This window comes from Stenella coeruleoalba (genome assembly GCF_951394435.1).
Source record: "Stenella coeruleoalba genome assembly, chromosome: 1".
Lineage (NCBI taxonomy): Eukaryota > Metazoa > Chordata > Mammalia > Artiodactyla > Delphinidae > Stenella > Stenella coeruleoalba.
This window is the reverse complement of record NC_137169.1, coordinates 45,572,857-45,589,115: the sequence shown is the minus strand read 5'-3', so window position 1 is coordinate 45,589,115 and position 16,259 is coordinate 45,572,857. Positions and strand designations below refer to the sequence as shown.

At 48.9% G+C, this 16,259-nt stretch overlaps 1 protein-coding gene across 1 annotated transcript in view; it reads right to left on the bottom strand.

Moving 5' to 3' along the window:
* Nucleotides 1-3,806: 3,806 nt before the first annotated feature.
* Nucleotides 3,807-16,259, bottom strand: part of TTC4 (tetratricopeptide repeat domain 4) — a 41,010-nt gene continuing 28,557 nt past the window's right edge. Inside the window, exons 9-10 of the mRNA XM_079900143.1 lie at nucleotides 9,089-9,171; nucleotides 3,807-7,023 (exon numbers count right to left, since the gene is read on the bottom strand). Of these exons, the coding sequence (XP_079756269.1) occupies nucleotides 6,921-7,023; nucleotides 9,089-9,171 (186 nt within the window). The 3' untranslated portion in view covers nucleotides 3,807-6,920. The remainder of the gene's footprint in view (nucleotides 7,024-9,088; nucleotides 9,172-16,259) is intronic.

The window sequence follows — 16,259 nt, the reverse complement described above, 5'->3', positions numbered from 1 at the left end:
ATCCCACAGGCTGCGTGGTGCAACCAAAAATAAATAAATACGCATTTGCCTCCTTATTAAAAAAAATCAGACTCAGGGAATAGAGAACCAATTAATTTAAAATGCTCATAAATGTGTATGACACAGAACGATTTGAGGGTGATGTAGAATCATGGACCTTTAGAATGGGAGAACTTGGAGTGTGCCTGTCCAGCCCTCGTTTCACAGATGGGAGACAGGCCTGCAGTGGGAATTAACTTGCCACAACCCACCTTACTGGCAAACCGCCTGATTGCAGGCCAGGTGCTACGTCTCCTAATTTAGGCTACCTTGGGTCCATCTTGTTGCAGGGAGTGATGTCTGGCTGAGTCAGCCTTTGAGCTACAGAAGTGCTGTAGGTTTGAAACAGGTACCCATGCTCTGTTTTCCAAGGGAGACACGTACAAGGAGCACAGTGATTTGCTCAAGGTCGAGCTGAACTGAAACCCAGGTCTCCTGATTACTTAGCCAGTGTCCTGTAGCCAGGGGCAGTATAATTTGGTGGAAAGATCAGAACCTTGAACAGACAGTCCTAAATCCACCACTTAGCAGGGATGTTATCTTAGACAAATAACTTGTCCTTTGTGCATCTGTGTATCTTAGATTCTTCATCTGTAAGATGCGCTCATGATAATGGTACCTACCTCCCTGGGTTGTCTAAGGGTTGGCCGAGCTGACATATGAAAAGTTTAACCCTTAGTGTGCTCTCAGGAAATGCTTCCCTTACATGGGATGACTTAGGAAATACCCCCATTGGGAGCTCAGGTTCTGCTGTTAACATTATCTCGAGACCTGGGTTTTGTTTTTTTGATATGTTGCTTCACAACCTTCCTGGGGGGTGCCACGAGCAAGAATTAAGTAACGCCTGCAGAATGGTTCCATCTCCTTAGAGGAAAGACAGACATTTTCAAACCGTGTACCTTCTTCTGTCCTTTCTGAACTTGCCAATGTTACCTCTTGCCATAAATTGATGAAATGGGGTTGCTGGCAAAATAACAGGTACAGGCTATATTATCATTGCTCATTCCTTGGGGAGATGGAGAAGCAACTGGCTGAGAAATGTTTAGCAGAAATAATACTTGAGGACAAAGGCTGGTGCATAACAAAACCGTCGTGTAAATCAAGTTTAGAATGTAAATCAAGCGCTCCATTAATATTCAGTGTTTTAATGGAAGAAACACCTGCTGGGCTATCAATAAAGGAGCTTTGCAGAAATCTCAAAATTGTCATTTCCTTAACTACTTGAGTGCCAGGCCTCTTCACAGAGTTCCCACTGTCCATTTCTACACCTAGACGCCAGAATGCATTTTAGAATTGTTACGCATCAAGGGCACACACGGCTTTGTTTTAGGGTTAGGAAGAGGATTTTTTTTTTAAGTTTTCTATAATGTGGAAAATGGGAAAATAAAGATTTTTATGATGTTACTGTGAACTTTGGGGAAAAGAAGTCAAGGTACTTCACTTAATTTAAAATAATGACTTACATCGTAGTGACCCAGACTAGAGACTCTGGTGTCAGACTGCCTGGGCCATTTAGTAGCTATGTGACCTTGTGCAAGGTACTTATACCCCTGTGCTTCCTCATAGGTAGAACGGGGACAGCAGTGCCTGCTCACAGCAGGTGCTTGGGAAGTGGCAGTTGCCCTTATGGAAGGTCAGTTAGTCCTCTGTGCTCAGTAGGTGGGTGGGCAGTGCACGTGGGCCACCACAATGGGGTGGCAACTTTAGGCTCCCACGTTCAGGCCCCTCCTCCGTGCAGGGATGGTGTCCACTCCTATTAAGCCAGCAGCTCTCAAGGCTGCTCATAAGCTTGTCGTTAAAACCTTGTAGGGCCGGGGGAGTGAGGTGGAGGCACTTACCGGTGAGGACACCCCATGTACAAGGAGAGAACCTGTTGCCCAGCTCACCCAGGAAGCGCGTGGTCTGACGGAAATGCCATGGGCAGGATGTTGGGTGCTGGCAGGGGTTTCTGCAGGCTGGATTCTTCTACCCAGGTAGACACGTCGGGGACGTTGCAGGTCACAGTGAGCACCAAGACTTTACCATGACCTTGGAGTGAGCAGGCAAGGGCCTCTGGGTTTGTTGCCAACTCCTGGAGGCAGAGGCCCAGTCTTGCTACTGTTAGTATCTCCTGAGGGGCTTAGGGGAGTCCTGAATTCAAGTTCTGGTCCACTCTTCACTAGCTGGCTCTGTAAGCTGCTTCTCCTCTCTCTGCCACTTTTCTTCTCAGCAAAATGTTGCTGAGCTCCTGGCCTCCCATAGGTGTTGCTAGGATTGAGCCCATCCACGTGAAGCACTCTAGGACGCTGTCTGGCATATCCTAAGTGCCCAATAGATGGCAGCCGTTACCACCAAGCCCAGCCAGCCCACATGCTACCCCTGGAATATGTCCTTTCAAGGCTCCTTGCCTTTGCTTGAAGACCCTCCCACCTCTCCCAACCCCACCAATCCCTTCTTCAACTGAACGGCCCACATCCGTCATGTGTGGTGGCTCCCCACACTCCATCTGTTCAGAATTCATCACTCCTGCCTGTGTCATCAGTCAGTAATTATTTGTTGTGCACCTGCTGTGTGCTGAGCAGGTGCTGTGCTAGGTCCTGGGAGTACATGCACAGTTCAGGGTCCTTGACTCAGTTTCCAGAGAAGTGGGAGCAACCATCCAGTAATCAATTACTGTGTAGTGTAAGTGTAGGGATGGTGCAGGTATCATGGGACATGTGATAAGCCAGGAGGGCTTCCTGGAAGAGGCACCTGGGCCTAATGGAAGACTAGGTGTTAAATAGTAAAGAGGGGAACAGTGGGAATGGAGGGAGGGGAAGAAGTGGAAGAAAGAGTCTTCCAGACAAAGGAAACAATGTGCAAAGTCCAAAGCTAAGAGCATGGCAAGATTGGAGGATAAAAATTTAAGTTCCATAGATTAAACAAATACTTGGTATGAGGCAAGCTGTGTTCCATGTGCTACACACAGATTAGTTCATTTAATTCTCAGCATCTGCATGAGGTAGATGCTGTTATCCTCATCTTGCAGATGAGGAAACTGAGGACCCGTACCCGAGGCCACTCAGCTAGTGGGTCATGGGGCTGGAATTAGAAGGCAGGCAGTGTGGTTCCAGAGCTGATACTCTAGCCAGTGCACCCTCCTGCCCTATAGCCGAACTGAGGCCAGGATGGCTGGGCTAAGGAGGCTGGAGACAGAGGGAGCTGCAGAGGTAAAGGGCCAGACCCTGAAGGGCCTTGAATGCCACACCAGGAGTGTTGATGGGGGAACAGGGAGCAGGGGCATGGACAGACTTGCTTGTAGTGGCTGCATTTCTCTTCACTGGAGCAGTTCTCAGCCCAGGGTTAGGTTTATGACACCCACTCAACAGCATGACCCCGAAGGCAGAGGCTGTCTGATGCCCTGCCCTTAGCTGGTGCCCATTAAATGTTTGTAAAGCAAATGGAATGAAAGGAACATGGCAAAGGAGGCAGGTGGGCTCTGGAGTGAGATGCTGGGGTTCAGATCCTGGCTCTGACACTCACTGGTGAGACTGCGTGCCCCCATCTCCTTATTCATGAAATTGGGATCACAGACCTGAGAGCATGGCTGTTAGGATGAGAGAATTTAGGTACATGGTTTGCACAGTGCTCGCACTCCGTATTGATGGCCATCATCTCTCTGCCTGCCCTTGTGCAACTGCCAGCAGTGTGTTTCATCAGGGGTTGGCTTAAGAGGGCTTTGTTCCTCCACCCAGTTCTCCAGCTGCCACCCTAATTCCACAGAGGTAACCAGACAGGGTGTGGGGGGTCTCACCTCCATCCCTGACCCCTGGCCCTGGGAAGGGCCACACTCTAGTCTTGTGGGAAGGAGGGACCCTGGGATGGTGGGAAAGGCTCTGCCTCAAGTCGGGGACGCCAAGGATGCTGGTTCCTTGTCCCTCCTCTGGGCCTAAGTTTCCTCATCTGTAAAATGAGGTGGCGAGGGGTTAAGAACTTGTGGGGAGCTCTGATTAGGCTCTGCTGGAATCCCAGGCATAGGCAGGTGGCCGGGGAGGCAGCAGGTGAAGGCCAGGCCCACAGGTCCCACTGCACGCATCCGCTTCACATGAGGGCCACCTGTCCCCCAACCCCTGCAGGCTCCGCCGCTGGGAAGGGGAGTGCCTAGGGCCCTTCCCCCACACTCCTGGCTGTACTCAGCTGGGCTGCGCTGCCCACCATCATAGCCACTGCAGTGGGGCAAGGCTGGGTGAGGCCTTGTGCTCTGGAAGGGGGTGTGGGCACACATGCCAGGCAGGTGGGGCTCACGGGGCCCCCTGCTCCTCACGCCAGCCAGGTTCTCATCCTAACTTCTGTAGGTCACTCCTAAGTCCGAACTGGGTTCACTCGCCTGGCGACCCTTAGAGGATGGTAGAAGTCAGAGGAGGCACAGCCATGGACTGGGAGGTCAGGAGCCTTCCTGGAAGAGGTGTAAGGTGGCCGCATTGGGTGTGAGCTTGGGAATGCCTTTACTAGTGCTTGTGTGTATGCAAGTGGGGCCTTGGGACAGGACTCTGGCTAATTTCTTTTCATTCATTAGTTCCTTCATTCTTCCATCCACTCATCGGCACACACTCACTGAGTTCCCACTGTATGTCAGGCCTGGGCAGTCAGACCAGCCCCTCATCTGGCCCCTGCCCACTGAGAGCTTACCTTCTGGAAGGTTTAGTGCAGCATTTCTCTAAGTGCAGCCTTTCTCATTAAGCACTAGTGACAATTTGGGCCAGATATCTTTGCTGTGAGGGCTGTCCTGTGCACTGTAGGATGTTTAGCAGCGTGCCTGGCCTCCACCCACTAGCATTCCACCAAGTTGTGACAACCAAAAATGTCTCTAGATATTGGCAAATGTCCCCCCAGGATGCAAAGCTGCCTCTGGTTGAGAATCACTGGTCTAAGTGCTACAGGTGTGCATGGATGTGCCCCTGCGTATAGTTTCACTGAGTTAAGAGTTGGTTATTAGTAATTATGTGCCAGGCATTGCACTGAGCACTTTGCACATGGTATCTGCACAGCAGGGCCTCAGACATGCCTGTGAGGGGGGAACAGGGACCATTCTCCACGTGGCCGTCCCTCACTCACAGTCACAGCAAGTCAGCAGCACCAGGATCCTACCTCTGGTCTCACAGCTCGCCATCCTAAGTCCCTTTTCTCCCCTTTCTGCCTGTGTCCCACCCCAGCTGGAGCTGGGGCAGGGGCTGAAGAGAAGATGGAGCAGAAACGACTGAGGACTTGACTGCCGGGAGTCTTACGAAAGGGCTGGGTGACGGGGATGATGGTCACGTAGGGATCGTTCTCAAGGTGCGTATACTTGTGACCGTACAATTTGCTCTCATCTGGCATCTCACCCCAGCCTCAGTGTCCAGAAGGCGGCACGGTAACCAGTCTGCGTCACAGGTGAGTAAGGCGGCACCCTGGAGCCTGCTCTGCGCCATGAGAGTGTGGTGGCTCCTGCAGGGAGCCCTGCAGTGCCTGCTGGGGGTGCTGCTAGCTGAATGTTAGCCTCTTACACAAAGCATGGAGTCCTGCTGGAAAGTGAGAGAGGATGGCCTCAGTGTGGCCTAAGCCAGGCTTAGGATGGAGGCTGGACTTCGGCTCTCTGGCCACAAGCCACAGGCAGGGACCTGCACCTGGAAGAAAGCTGCCTGGTCCTTTGTAAATATTCCACAGCAAAATGCGCTTCAAAGACAAAGGCAGGCACAGCACAAAACCCCAAATTAGTCGATCTTAAGTACAGCAGCTGGTTTCAGTTTAAAGATGTATTAGTTAGCTTTGCTATAGTAACAAACAACCCCCAAATCTCAGTGCTTATTACTACAACAAACATTTATTTCTCATTCATGTTACAGTCAATGGCTGCAGGCCAGCTGCTTCAGCTCTGCTCCATGTGTCTTAGCATCTGACACCCAGGCTAAAGGAACAGCCCCTCTCTGGGAAATATGTTCCCACGGCAGAGGGAAAAGAGCAAAAGCCTACCACATGATGCTCTGTAAGCTCGGTCTGGACATGTCCACTCACATCCCTTTGCATCAGGAGCAGGGAAGTACGCTCTTCGCTGGGGGACGGGGTGGGCAACGCAAGGTAAGGGTATATAAAATCCTCTAGGAAGGAGGAAGCAAAAAGCTGCAGACAAAAATACAACGTATGACAGTGACTCAACATACAAGAAGATTTCCCAGTTTAAAAGGCATAAAATTCTGAAATGTAAAAACTGTGACATACTGTCCAAGTATGTCACAGTTCTCCATACTGCAAAGATCAGGAAAAGTGACAAACATTTCAGGGGTTCTGGAGGACCCCAGTTTGTAGGTCTTTATAGATACAGAAACAGGACCTGGCTTTCCTGGCCCCATCTCACCCCAAGGGATCTACAGCGTCCCCACAGAGCAGCCGTCTGTGCTCGTGAAGTCACGGGAGGCCCGAGTCTCTCGCCTCTGATACCTTACAATTACACGCATGGTTTGTGTATGTCTGCAGTGTGAGCCACAGCTTCTCTAAGGCCTCTGACTCCACAAAGGTTCAGAACCACGTCACTGGATTGTGAGTCGGCGTCCACAGACCAGTGAGTTCCTCAGGTCAGGGATGGAGGCTGGTGGGTAACACAGCTCACAGTGAGTCCAAGGATGTCATGACCAAGGCACGGAGTTTTGTACCAAGAGAGATGAGTGAAGACCAGCTGGAGCTCAGCACTCTGACCAGAGAGGCTGCAGTTCAGGAAGTCGGCAGCTCCTTCCCAACCACAATGCAGGGAAGGCCTGTCCCCAGGGTGACAGAAATAAACCGCTGGATTCTAGGAGCAGGTCCTGCTGATTCAAGTGTGCTAGACCCCAGGCTGAGGAGCAGGAGGGGGGAGGAGGTCCAGGGGGCCTGGCTCTCACAGCACGGCCCGGTCACTTTACCTGGCGCACCTTTCTCCCCCGGAGATAATTCCTGCAAAAAGCAGAGGATCCTACACAGACCAAAAATGCTGGTGTCAGGGCTTTTACAAAGTACCTGCAGTGAACACAATAAAAGAGAGGGGTTAATTGAATTGCAATCTTAATCATCCATGGACCTTCCCAACAAGTCAAGGTGAACCTTTAGATATGAGTCAACATTAAAATGCAAGTGCAGCATATTTATTTGTTTGGTTGTTTATAAGTCTGCAAATTAGCATGACCCTCTCTCCCTTAGAACCTAGCGAGAACCTTTGGGCAACTCCTATAGCATCATGTATGTCTATGGCTAAACGTGAAATAAAACAAGAACACGCTTTCAGTCCTTCATTCAACAGTGACTGCCCAGGGTAAGCCAGGCCCCTTGCTGACAACACACATTAAACAAAAAACAAAATTCACCATCCCTCTCTGGGGGGAGGGAGATAAATAATGACAGCAAGGCACAACTGTAGAAGCATCTGTGAGGTATGGTGTTAGCCCAAGGGACGTGATTCCCTCTATGGGAAAGGGGAATCAGGAAAGGCTTCCGGGAAGCTGCCACGTCTCAGCTTGCGTTAACTAAAAAAGGGGTAGAGACGGGGCATGGGGGAGCAAAAGCCAGGAGGTGCAGGTCACTAGAGCGTTTGCAGCTGTTGGGCATAAAGCAATGGAGTGGGCAGGCTAGGCAAGGCCTTAGCCTCCCGGGTCCAGGGGTGTTAGCAGCACCCCATGGAGTTGGGTATGGACACAGGAGCCTGTAGCTTGGCCCAGCACCCAGTTCAGGGTCTGAAGTTGCCAGTCACCCGTGCTAAGCCTCCTGCCTATGTTAGTCATTTAAAAAATAATCATTTCCAATGCATTTACACTTTCTGAGAAGCATGAAACTGGTTTTCCTCCACAAATCAGTCTGCTTTCTGTTTAGATTTCTCCCCCATTTTCTGGAAGACGGGGTTGAGTAGACCTTAGGCCTTTAAAGATTTCTGGGTAATCTAACAACTGAGAAAATGAACAGCTAAAAATCTGTCTATAAACTAGAAGGGAGACTTAGGGCCAGAAAAAAGTGCTGCCAAGAGAAGCCATGGATCGTATCTGGAGAAACCTTCACCGCCTGCCTGCCAGGCCGAAGCAGAAGCATCAGGGCCAGCTGGACACCCACACCGAGTCAGTCAGCACACCACCAGCTCCCATCCCAGCGTGCCTCCTACACTTCTCTCCAATCCACCCTCTACTTCAGGCTTCACCACCAAAGAGTACACAAGCTCTGTACCTTCCTTGGTAAATCTTACCTGAACACCCACTGGGGCTCCATACACCACCATCAGGATAGAGTTCGCGCTCCTTAGGGCATTCAAGGCTGCTGCGCACGGCCCTAACCTGGTCCTCCAGCCGCATTTCCTACCACGCCCAACCACCCTCGTTGCCCTAGCTCTTTTAGCGTAGATGCAGGCATTTGCTTCGCTCAAAGCTTAGGGAAAAGTAGCCCAAGAGTCACCTTACAAAGCTCCTGAGGGCATCCCTTAGAGTCCAGGAACAACCCAAAGCTGAAGAAAGAGACAACTGCCAAATCCAGCCGGCTGCCGCTGCGACTAACAAAGCTGCCCTCTCACAGCAAGACTGCCCCCTAGTCCATCAGGGCTCTGTGACTCCTGCTCTCTCAAATACCTGAGAAACATGCAGGCAACAGCTATTATCCCCATTTTAGAGATGAGGAAACAGCCCCAGGGAGGCAGTACGTGCTCAGAGCCAAAGAGCCACTAAATGACGGTGTCTGACTTCAAGAGCCAATGCTCTTTCCATGTGACGATATCAGGGGACACAGGCACAATCAGGAATAGGAGGGCCATCCCAGCTGTTTTTGGTACAAAAGCCAGGCAGCTTCTTCTTTCTCAACCAGCCCCACTGACCTCTCCCTGAGGACGTCATGGCTGCAGTGCAATGGGTTGAGTCATCACACTGCAACCTGTTTGGCCGATGGTCCAGGACAGTCTCTGTGGTCGCTGTCTCACACAGTTTTGTATCCAGGGCAGAAGGGAGAGGAGTACAAGGCAAACACTCAGTGGTGGAACGAGAACCTGGCTGTATCCCTGGGATGGTACCTGAGCATCCTTCTTGGTCTACGCAGCCCCATGAAGGTGACTCACCTGGGGTGCTGCAGCACCTGCAGCAGGGTGCTCTTGGGAGGCACCCGGTACAGTTCTGACCTGTCGTCATCCTCAAAGTAGACCTGCAGGATGATCAGGGGAGCAGGAGTCAGATACAAATAAAGGGCTTCAGCAGCACTAGGCATGTTGAGGCCAAGTCTGGGGAAACATTAAAGACATGCAACTGTTATTAGCTGAATGCCTCCCTTACAGAGTCGTGGAGTATAAAGCACTCAGTCCTCTCCCACGACACTGAGAAAGATATTACTGGCTCCATTTTCCAAAGACAGAACCAAGGCTCACAGAGGGGAAATAACTTACTGACTAAACCCAGCTAGTAAACAGAGGAGCCAAGACTGAAAGTCCAGGCCTATGAGCCTTCCCTTCCCTAACAATTCTGTGCAACAGCCATTAGGTGTGGGAAAAGAAAGCACTAGTGGCCCAGAGCAGGGGAAGAGAGATGTCCACACAGGGGACAGCCCTGTGCAGGTGTCAAAGCCCAAGCAGGCTGAGGAAGACATCTGCATAGGAGGGATGCTGGGGGGTGGGGGGTATCAGAGACCGGCCAGTGGAGATAGGCATCCTCATTGCGGACTGGCCAGCTAAGCAGGGTGAGAAGGGCAGCCACTCATGGCAGGAGGTGGCCTGCTGGGGGGAGTGAGGACCCACGCAGGATGAGGAAGAGATTCATGCAGGGTGGTTAAGCAGCGTGGGGTGACAGAGTGCATGTAGGATGAGGAGGGCACTGTGCTGGGGCAGCAGCCTGATGGGGGGGAGTCAGGAATCCAAGTGAGGTGAGGAAGGTTCCCCGAGGGAGAGGGGACACTGGTGGTGACAGGAGGGGGATTAAATACAGGGGGATTGATCAAACAAATAAATATATTAAGAATAATAGAAGTTACTGTTAAAAATATAGAAAGAGACAGTGTTGGATTAGAACTGGAGATACCAGTGAGAGCTCACACACACACATACACAGCATTGGAGCAGTGAGCACCCTCCGTCCCCTCACCCCTGTACTCATGAATATACCTACTACTTGACTTCTAAATATCATTTTCCACCAAAATGAGCCAGGCCCTCCTTGGGAAAAATGGCTGATTCTAGAGCTAAGGCAAGGAAAGCACAATTTGAGCCTTGAACATCTTGTGACAGAAAGCAAGAAGTGCTCTAAAAATGGAGACAAGTCAAAAGGACACAGAAGCAAATTTGAAGGCATTCCCACTGACCAAATCTGAGAAAATCTGAGCATAACATAACCACAGTCATAGATTATAACTCAATGAATAAAGTAAGAAACCATAAATCCACTGATATAAATGATTATGTTGATGGTTTGATGAATAAGATATCTGTATCATTTCAAAGTACCTCCCTATAAAATACTAATTACAAAGGGGAAAAGAGTAACTTTACAGCAGAGAAGATTGGCAAACCCCTACCTCAATCAGGGGACTAAGGTGAACACCATCAGTAATGGGACATTTGAAATTATGTGCACCTGATGGGATGCAACAAGAATACAGCATTGCTTCTGTGATATTCCAGTCAAATATACATAATCCAGGTCATGGTCACAAGGAAACACACTGATGGACTTTCCACAAAATAACTGGTTTGTAATCTTCAAAAGTGGTAAGATCGGGCTTCCCTGGTGGCGCAGTGGTTGAGAGTCTGCCTGCCGATGCAGGGGACACGGGTTCGTGCCCCAGTCCGGGAAGATCCCACATGCCGCGGAGCGGCTGGGCCCGTGAGCTGTGGCCGCTGAGCCTGCGCGTCCGGAGTCTGTGCTCCACAACGGGAGAGGCCACGGCAGTGAGAGGCCCGCGTACCGCAAAAAAAAAAAAAGTGGTAAGATCAAGGAAGCTGACGGAAGACTGAGAAAGTCTTCCATAGGCTGAAGGAGACTAAAGGGATATGAGCACTAGATACAATACAATGTGGGATTCCTTTTGCTATAAAGAACACCGCTGGGGATAGGCAGAGGGGGATCAAGATGGTGGAACAGGAGGACGTGGAGCTCACCTCCCCCCACAAACATCAAAAATACATCTACATGTGGAACAATTCTCACAGAAAACTAACTGGAAACTGGCAGAAGATCTCCTATACAACCAAAGCTGCAAGAAAGATCTCCATGTGATTAGATAGGACAGAGGAAAAAAAAGCATCAGGTTGGGACTGGCACCCCTGGGAGTGCTCTGTAAGGAAGAGAAGGTCCACATGGATGGATCCTCACCCTGGGAAGCCCCCTTGACTGCTGGGAAGTCTGCTGACACAGACAGAGGGGCTGGAGAAGCCTAGACTCTACTCGAGAGGAATGCGCGTGTGCTGGCTTGCTAACAATCAGGGTGGAGAGAGACCTGCACTTGAGGCTGCTGCCTCGCTGCACTTCCCAATCCAAAGGGGCCAGTGCCTCAGCCACACTCACTCCACACCATTGCCTGGTGTAAGATCACGGCAAAGATTCGGTCTAGCTGCGCAGAGACAGACCAGGGTGCTTGGGGTGTGATCTGAGCACAACGATGGAGACCACTGTCAGTGTACGCACCAGGGGGGCGGGCCAAACCAAGCAGACACCGTCAGTGCACACACCAAGCGGCACCACAAGAACACACAGCGGCTAAGCACTGAATCTCAGGCAGGCAGATCCTGGGAGAGGACTCAATCTAGCTACAGAGACAGCCTGGAAGGCCTGAGATGTGATTTGGGGTAGCTGCAAAACCCAATGTCAGCATCCGAACAGCAGTAGCAAGTCTAGCTGCAGCAGACATTGTCAGTGCGCACACCGGGCAGCGCCACAAGAACACACAGTGGCTAGGCGCTGAATCTTGGGCAGTCAGGCAGGCCCTGGGTGGGAGTATGCAGTGATGGTTTCCCGGTGGGAGCACCCTAGTTCTGCCCACTCCACACTGCACCTTAGCATCAGATCTGGAGTGGCCAGGTGCCGGGAGAGCTCTGCCACAGAGGCAACCCCAGGTCCCAGGTGGCAGCACGGCCACCTCAATTCCTGCAACCACAATGCCCTGACCCCCACTCCAGCCTACTCCACACCACAGCCTTGCACTAGATCTGGGACGAACAAAATGGAGAAAGGGACGTGACCTTGGGCTGCTTCTGAGTGAATCATGGATGCTTAACCAGGTAGAGCACAAGTCCTCTGTGAGTACACGGGCCTCACCTGCTTCAGCAACCACCTCCTTTGGGGCAGGGCACACACTCAAGGGCAACAAAGCCTGAACCTGACCGTCATGGCTTCTATTCCAACAACGGAGGAGCAGACCCTGCCCCTGACAGGCCATGGAGCAAAGAGGAGGCCCCACCTCACATCCAACACAGACTCTGGACACCGCAACACCAATCACACTCCCTATCAAGGGGATAACAGCCAGCACACTCTGATGAAAGACGTGGCAGGCATCCATTCCAAAACCAGGCCTCACACCAAAAATATTGGACACACAGTCTACACAGGGACACTCCTACATAAAAACGCCTTTTTAAGACCACAACAGATAACTGTTTTCCTAAATTCATAGAAACAGTGAAAGTAAGTAAAGTAAGTAAAAACCAGAGGAACCACTCCCAGTTAAAAGAACAGGAGAAATCCCCTGAAAGAACAAATAATGAAACAGACCTCACCAGTCTATAAGACCCCAAGTTCAAAAAGGAAGTAATAAAAATGCTAAAGGAGGGGCTTCCCTGGTGGCGCAGTGGTTTGAGAGTCCGCCTGCCGATGCAGGGGACACGGGTTCGTGCCCCAGTCCGGGAAGATCCCACATGCCACGGAGCGGCTGGGCCCATGAGCTATGGCTGCTAAGCCTGCGCGTCTGGAGCCTGTGCTCCGCAATGGGAGAGGCCACAACAGTGAGAGGCCCGCGTACGGTAAAAAAAAAAAAAAAAAAAAAACAATAGTAAAGAGCAATAAAAGCAAGAGCTGGCTTTTGAAAAGATAAACAAAATCAGCATACTTCTAGCCAGGCTCAACAAGAAAAGAAAGGACCTAATTAAACAAAATGAGAAATGAAAGAGGAGAAATAACAACTGATACCACAGAAATACAAAAAATCATAAGAGTTTACTATGAACAGTTATATGCCAACAAATCGGACAACCTAGGTGAAATGAACAAGTTCCTAGAAACATACAGCCTGCCAAAACTGAGTCAAGAAGAAACATAATTTGAACAGACCAATCACTAGAAATGAAATAGAATGTTAATTTAAAAATCTCTCTGCAAACACAAGTCTAGGACCAGACAGCCTCATTAGCAAATTCTACAAAACAAACAAAGAACTTACACCTATCCTTCTCAAACTATTTCAAAAACTTGAAGAGGAGGGAAAACTCCCAAATTCATTCTATGAAGCCACCATCACCATGATACCAAAACCAGACAGGGACTACAAGAAAATTACAGTCCAGTATCTTTGATGAATACAGATGCAAAAATCCTCTACAAAATATTAGCAAACCAAATCCAACAACACATAAAAAGGATCATACACCATGATCAAGTTGGATTCATTCCAGGGCCACAAGGATGGTTCAACGTTCGCAAATCAATGTGATATACCACACTAACAAAAGGAAGACAAAAACCATGTGATCATCTCAATAGACAGCAGAAAAGCATTTAACAAAATTCAACACCCATTCATGATAATGTTCCCTCTATACCTACTCACCAAAGTAGGTATAGAGGGAACATATCTCAACATGATAAAAGCCATTTATGACAAACTCACAGCCAATGTAATACTCAATGGTGAAAAGCTGAAAGCCTTCCCACTAAATTTTGGAATAAGACAAGGATGCCCACTCTCACCACTTCTATTCAACATAGTATTGGAAGTCTTAGCCACAGCAATCAGATAAGAAAAAGAAAGAAAAGGTATCCAAATTGGAAGGGAAGAGGTAAAACTGTCACTACTTGCAAATGACATGATACTCTATATAGAGAACCCTCAAGTCTCCACACAAAAACTATTAGAATAAATGAATTCAGCAACGTAGCAGGATACAAGATTAATATACAAAAATCTGTTGCATTTCTTTACACTAACAATGAAATATAAGTTTAAAAAAATCCCATTTAAAATCACATCAAAAAATAAAATAAAACACCTAGGAATAAACATAAGCAAGGAGATGAAAGACCAATATGCTGAAAACTATAAAACACTGATAAAGGAAATTGAAGATTCAAAGAAATGGAAATATATTCCATGCTCTCGGATTGAAAGAATATTGTTAAAATGTCCATGCTACCAAAAGCAATCTACTCATTTAATGTAATCCCTATCAAAATACCTATGACTGGGACTTCCCTGGTGGCTCAGTGGTTAAGACTCTGTGCTCTCAATGCAGGCAGCCCAGGTTCAAACCCTGGTCAGGGAACTAGATCCCACATGCATAGTGCAACTAACAGTTCACGTGCCACAACTAAGAAGCCCACAAGCCGCAACTAAGGAGCCGGTGAGCCACAACTAAGGAGCCCGCCTGCTGCAACTAAGACCTGGTGCAACCAAATATATATATATATATATATATATATATATATATATATATATATATATATATATATATATAAAGTGCTAAAAAAAAGTAGCCATGACATTTTTCACAGAACCAGAATAATCCTAAAATTTATATGGAATCACAAAAGACTAAGAATTGCCAAAGCAATTCTGAGGAAAAAGAAGAAAGCTGGAGGAGTAACCCTTCCAGATTTCAGTCTATGCCACAGAGCTACAGTAATCAAAACAGCATGCTGGACTTCCCTGGTGGTGCAGTGGCTAAGAATCTGCCTGTTTGGGACTTCCCTGGTGGCACAGAGGTTTAAGAATCCACCTGTCAATGCAAGGGACACGGGTTCGAGCCCTGGTCCAGGAAGATCCCACATGCCATGGAGCAACTAAGCCCATGTGCCACAACTACTGAGCCTGTGTGCCACAACTACTGAAGCCTGCATGCCTAGAGCCTGATCTCTGCAACAAGAGAAGCCACTGCAATGAGAAGCCCATGCACTGCAACAAAGAATAGCCTCGCTCGCCACAACTAGAGAAACCCCACGTGCAGCAACAAAGACCCAACGTAGCCAAAAATAAATAAATAAAAAATTTTAAAAATTAAAAACAAAAAAGAATCTGCCTGCCAATGCAGGGGACAAGGGTTCAAGCCCTGGTCCGGGAAGATCCCACATGCCGCAGAGCAACTAAGCCCGTGCACCACGACTACTGAGCCTGCGCTCTAGAGCCTGTGAGCCACAACTACTGAGCCCGTGTGCCACAACTACTGAAGGCTGTGCACCTAGAGCCCATGCTCCGCAACAAGAGAAGCCACTGCAATGAGAAGCCCACGCACTGCAAGGAAGAGTAGCCCCCGCTCAACACAGCTAGAGAATGCCTGTGCACAGCAATGAAGACCCAACACAGCCAAAAATAAACAAAACAAAACAACACCTAAAACAGCATCGTGGGCTTCCCTGGTGGCGCAGTGGTTGAGAGTCCGCCTGCCGATGCAGGGGACACAGGTTCGTGCCCCGGTCCGGGAGGATCCCACATGCCGCGAAGCGGCTGGGCCCGTGAGCCATGGCCGCTGAGCCTGCGCGTCCGGAGCCTGTGCTCCGCAATAGGAGAGGCCACAACAGTGAGAGGCCCGCGTACCGCAAAATAAATAAATAAATAAATAAATAAAAACAGCATTGTACTGGCACAAAAACAGACATAGAGCTTAATGGAACAGAACAGAGAGTTCAGAAATAAACCCACACACCTACAGTCAATTAATCTACGACAAAGGATGCAAGAATATACAATGGAGAAGACAGTTTCTTCAGCAAATAGTGTCGAGGAAAGCTGGACAGCTACATGTAAACCAATGAAATTAGAACATTCCCTCACATCACATACAAAAATAAACCCAAAATGGTTTTCAGATCTAAATATAAAACATGACACCATAAAACTCCTAGAAGAGAACACAGGCAAAACATTATCTGACACAAATCGTAGCAATATTTTCTTAAGTCTCCCAAGGCCAAAATATAAAACCGAAAATAAACAAATGGGACCTAATCAAACTTAAAAGCTTTTTCACAGCAAAGGAAACCATCAACAAAATGAAAAGACAACCTATAGAATGGGAGAAAATATCTGCAAATGATGCA